This window comes from Wasmannia auropunctata, unplaced genomic scaffold (genome assembly GCF_000956235.1).
Source record: "Wasmannia auropunctata unplaced genomic scaffold, wasmannia.A_1.0 LD336101.1, whole genome shotgun sequence".
Lineage (NCBI taxonomy): Eukaryota > Metazoa > Arthropoda > Insecta > Hymenoptera > Formicidae > Wasmannia > Wasmannia auropunctata.
This window is the reverse complement of record NW_012026789.1, coordinates 2,291,957-2,296,974: the sequence shown is the minus strand read 5'-3', so window position 1 is coordinate 2,296,974 and position 5,018 is coordinate 2,291,957. Positions and strand designations below refer to the sequence as shown.

The 5,018-nt window shown below is 32.9% G+C and overlaps 1 protein-coding gene across 6 annotated transcripts; it reads right to left on the bottom strand.

Moving 5' to 3' along the window:
* Positions 1-7: 7 nt before the first annotated feature.
* Positions 8-4,485, bottom strand: LOC105458959 (transcription initiation factor TFIID subunit 4B-like). Of its 6 annotated transcripts, none has more exons than XM_011704606.1 (5): positions 3,421-4,485; positions 2,777-3,034; positions 1,461-1,793; positions 1,138-1,190; positions 8-830 (listed from the first exon to the last, which is right to left on the bottom strand). In XM_011704606.1, the coding sequence occupies exons 1-4, from the start codon at positions 4,441-4,443 to the stop codon at positions 1,185-1,187; spliced, it is 1,620 nt and encodes a 539-aa protein (XP_011702908.1). In that variant the 5' UTR covers positions 4,444-4,485; the 3' UTR covers positions 8-830; positions 1,138-1,184. The 6 variants fall into 6 exon arrangements, with proteins under 6 accessions (XP_011702908.1, XP_011702917.1, XP_011702931.1 ...); XM_011704615.1 differs by having other exon boundaries at positions 8-795; XM_011704629.1 differs by having other exon boundaries at positions 1,138-1,187.
* Between the last annotated feature and the right edge of the window lie 533 nt (positions 4,486-5,018).

The following is a 5,018-nucleotide window of genomic DNA, read 5'->3' as shown; positions in this document are numbered from 1 at the left end:
TACGTAGACTTCATTGTGTGTCATAACAAGTATTTATAATTATACCGTAATGTTATGTAACTTGCTCGTTACTATCACAAAAATTTTAATATAAAAATAACGGATTTAATATTTAAACGTGCATTATCCTGCTGAATGCCAATGCAATGACATTAAATATACACTTCACAAGTTAGTAATGCGGAAGTGAATAAAGTATGAGTTATGACAAGTAAAATGACAAGTGAAAGAAAAATGAATAAAAACTGGAGATACGTGTCTCTTTATTTAAAAAACCATAGATTCGTTAAATGTACAACAAATATATTTTTAATAATACTGTATATGTCAAGATACGCTCCCTAAGATTTGTAGATTTTTAATATATAACTGTTAAATCTGGCATTCTATAAAATATATAGTAATTGTCATTGTTTATAATAGATACAAAAAACAAAAACAATTTTTGTCCCACAGACACTGTTAATAAAGAACGATATATAAGAGGACTCGCTTGACCGAGTACAATCGCTACGACAGTTTTATCTTTTTCTCATTTTAAATTATAACTAAGTCTTACATTTTTATTTTTTTAACTATTTAATTTTGACACAGTGCACACATGTGCCGTTATTTATCAATTGTATTGTTACCAGGAATTGAAAAGTGTGTTTTAATACGTTCGAGGTGAGTGAACTTTCAGCAAGATCCTTTATATCAAAATTCTCATTTTTTACATTGACTTTAATTGGGGACACAAAGCTCAAACATGCAGCCCTTCAACTGCATGGAAGGTACCTCAAACTACTTCCTCACCTAAGAGACGTTGAAGAACACACGCGTTAGAAAAACTAAAAGCAAAATTATATTGTAAATAGATTGTAATACGTCACTAAAGATGGCTAAAAAATAGCCGAAACGTTTGACTTTTGAATAAAATAAAATTCTTAGAAATAAATTAGTGCGTACAACCACGCTGATTCCCATCTGCCTTATTTATACTTACGTATTTTTAATTTTATTTTTATATAAATATACATAGATATTAAAATTTAACTAAAAAAATTCGTGCATACATCTTACAATCAGTAAGAACTGTTTCAATTATTAATACTTGTAGATATATTAAAATGTTTAAAATATCAATAAAAATCTTACCAATCTTTGTGGGACACATTGAGCAGGCCGTGGAACTGTTGTTGTGACTACTGCTAAATAAAACATAGCAGATTAATATCTTAAAAAATATTAATTTTATTTAATTAAAAAAAAATAATATCGTTTAATTTAATTTTTTTAAAAAGTGTAAATTTTGCCTACTAAAACACGAATTTTTCTTTTGGATTAAAATTTTTAGATCTTTATAAGACAAATAAGACAAATATAACACAATTTTTAAATACGTTATAAAAAACTAATGTGTTGGTATTTTTCGTATGTCATATAAATAATAAAATTCATAAAAGGATAGTTTATTTTACCGTGATAGTTGGAATAACAGCTGATGCTATAGAAAAAACAACATTGGCTGGAGGAGGTTTTATTCCCTCTATGACTAATTCCTTCGTAACGAGGGATTGCCGCAGGAGAGGTAAGCTTATGTTCAGAAGTCCAATGAGACATGGTTGTGGTGAACAATTTAATAATATTCTGAGTCTGTCACAAAATTCTTCTGGTTCGACTTTAGTATCAATTAGTTCCTGTATCAAAGTTCGAACATTGTGTTCCACTGCTTTAGGCTCTCGACTAGATAACTCTAATAAGTTCGCTAAGAATTTACGGCACTTTTCTTTGGGATTATAAGTAGTTTGATGCTAAAAGAGAAAAAAAGAGAAACGTTATTATTTAAAAACGGTATATAAAACTAGATCATTTTAGTCTTATATAATAGTAAAGGGACAGATTTAAAGAAATTCTTTACTGTTATTTCTAATACCAATTAGAAAACACGCTTATGGAAAATAGATTCATAAAAATTTTAAATAATCACACATGCTCATACTATATTTACTATAACATTAGGAAGAAAAATAAAAAGTTAAAAAAAATATATGTATAAAAATATACAATAAAGGAGCAAATATAAGGCATGTATAAATATCCTCAATTATATTCCTTCATATTAAAATAATTTATCTTTCATCTAGCATATCAACTTTTACATAATACTTTAACCAATAATTCATGCAATTAAATTGGATAGACATTGAACTTTATTGTATTTACTGCTCTACATAAAAACTCAAGACATACTACCAGAGGAATGCATTCCCCAAAAATAAGCTAATAATGAGATGTTATCAATTATACTAAATTTTTAGAATGGAATGTAGATCAAAATAAAGATACTATAATAGTAGATAACAAAATTCCTCATAAAACTTTTGCATTTAGAAAAAAGAATTTATAAAAATTATAATTTAAAAATTATATTTTAATTATATAATTGCATAATATATTTTAATCATATAATCATATAATGTAATTATACAATTACATTTTAATTTTAGATTAAAATATTTTAATTTAATTTTAAAAATTATAACTGTAATGTACAGTGCCTTAAATGTTATAACAATGGACTAAATATTCGTAAACAATCAATAAATAAAGAATTAGTTAATAATAATAAGTTTATATCATAATTAAATTTTAGTAGATGAAATAAAGTGAACAAACAATGGACATAAAATATATTGGCTTATTGATAACATCATTCCACAGAAAACAAAATCACAGACTAATAAATATCTACAGTAGCACTACGAGTCTTGTAAGAGGTATAAAAGTGCGTCACCTGAACAGATCTTCTTGGAGTGTATCTTCTTATAGTGGCGAGTGATGGGCCAGTGAACTGAGTCTTCAGCCTACTTATAGTCGGCACTGAAGTTAGGCGGTGTGTAGTGCCTGGAGATGGTGCAGCAACTACTGCATTGCCAGTTATACTATTTGCAGATGGAGCTGGACCCACCCTCAGTAACTGATACTGACCATTTTCTGTTTTTGATAACAAGTAACCACCACGTTGAGCACCAGCTTGAGGATTATGAAGTGCCTGTAATGTTAAAAACAATTGAAGATAATAATCATTAGTTTTATTACCGTCACATATTTTTTTATATTTTATCTTTTACTATATCGTTGGACAACTAAATTATACATATATATAATTATAAATATATGTATGTGTTAACAGTTAATAGCAGAAGTAAAGAAATACAAATATTAAAAACTATATATATTTTTATAATAGAATTTAAAATTTCAGATATTTAAAATTAGCTAACCAAAATAATATATATTTATATTATAAATATAAAAATAAGCATTGTTTATATAAAAATCAATTCCAATGCCTTTGTACATACAGGTATACATAATTTCAAAAGAATCTTTCAGAAAGAATCTTATCATTTATAATAAAAAAATGGAACGACTTACCCCTGGACTTCCGGTTCTTGCTCTGACCAATTGGTGTTGCCCAATCACCGCTCTAGGCGTAACCTGCTCATTAGCTTGCTGCCCCGCTACTGGTGTCGCAGGACGCATTGTATTTTCATTAAGAATTTGAACATTACTGGGTACTATCGTCGAAGTAACCTCATCCTTGGCCTGCAAAGCTGTGCTGACTGCATTGCCAGCCACAGAGACAGGAACAGACATTGGTACCGAAACCATGCCAGGTGCTACATTAAATCTCTTAATCATAAAAGCTACCCCTGTCGGCTTATTCACTGCGGTCACTGTTTGGCTGGCTGCCTGGCTTACAGAACCGTCATTGGTAACAACGTTCGCTGTAGTCTGCAGCACTGCCTGTGATGTTATGTCTAAAGTATCATTTGTTAACTGCCCGACAGTTTGAGCGGGAAAGGAGAGCTTATTATTTGCATTTGCCACCCCCGTAGTGGGTATAACTTGCCCAAACCTAATCGTGGGATAGATGAACTTCACTGGTTTGTGCGTCTTGGTCAAGCTCGGTATATGCGTAGTCTGATTGCTGGACACTTGGTTGGTCATTTCTTGATTGATATAGATAGCGGAAGATATCCCTGGCGGCTGTGCGTGTTGCTGTTGCTGCTGTGGTTGTGGCTGCGGCTGCGGCTGCTGCGTGGTGATGACCTGTGGCGCCACTGTGTTAGGGGTAACCACGTTCACGGGCTTCAGAGTGCTGGTGGTGATCGACTTGGTGACTTCCTGAGTCATTAGACTGTTCACGGTAGTCGCACCGCCGCCGTTCGAAACCCCATGTTCCTGTGGCTGCACCGCGGTGATGGTACCCCCGTTGGAAATAGCGCTGTTCACCTGGTGATTCTGCTGGCTGACCGATGCGGAACTCGCTTGATGGCCGGCGACAGTCGGCGCGGACATTACAAACTGCGACTCGAGGGAGCCCACTATCGCGTTCACTGCGGATTCGTCGACATCCATGCTCAGAGCTTCCTCCAGAAACTTAGTTGACGCCATTTTCTTCCAAGCTGAAGCTAGTCAGAGTCGTCAGAGAGGATATTTCGACCTCCCCGTACACTAGCGCCAATTGCTTCTACTTTTGAAATGGAACTACGTATACACAAAGCCATTGTTATTACGGCAGGGTAAGTAAAAAATAATCTTCCTTACCCCGTGACAGGGTAAGTAAAAAATAATATTCCTTACCCCGTGAGAGGGTAAGCAAAATTAAAAATTGCTTACCCTGCGACAGGGTAAGTAAAAAATAATATTCCTTACCCCGTGATAGAGTAAGCAAAATTGAAAATTTCTTACCCTCTGCGATAGGGTAAGTATAAAAAATAATATTCTTTACCCCGTGATAGGGTAAGAAAATTAAAAATTGCTTACCCTGCGGCAGGGTAAGTAAAAAATAAAATTTCTTACCCCACAATGAGGTAATCAAAAAACTATTGCGGCAAAGTAAGTAAAAAATAAAATTTCCTACCTCATGATGAGGTAATCAAAAAACTATTGCGGACTTGTTTATTTCGAATTTATAGCTTCAAATTATTCACAATGCGGGAAACTTTGTGAAGACGCAGTTTTTCTAT

Coding starts and splice junctions, on each gene's coding strand:
- LOC105458959 (XM_011704601.1), bottom strand. CDS start 4,443: ATGGCGTCAACTAAGTTTCTGGAGGAAGCTCTGAGCATGGATGTCGAC. Junction 3,035..3,420: donor CAAGAACCGGAAGTCCAGGG/GTAAGTCGTTCC, acceptor TTAACATTACAG/GCACTTCATAATCCTCAAGC. Junction 1,794..2,776: donor CTCCAAGAAGATCTGTTCAG/GTGACGCACTTT, acceptor TTTCTCTTTTAG/CATCAAACTACTTATAATCC.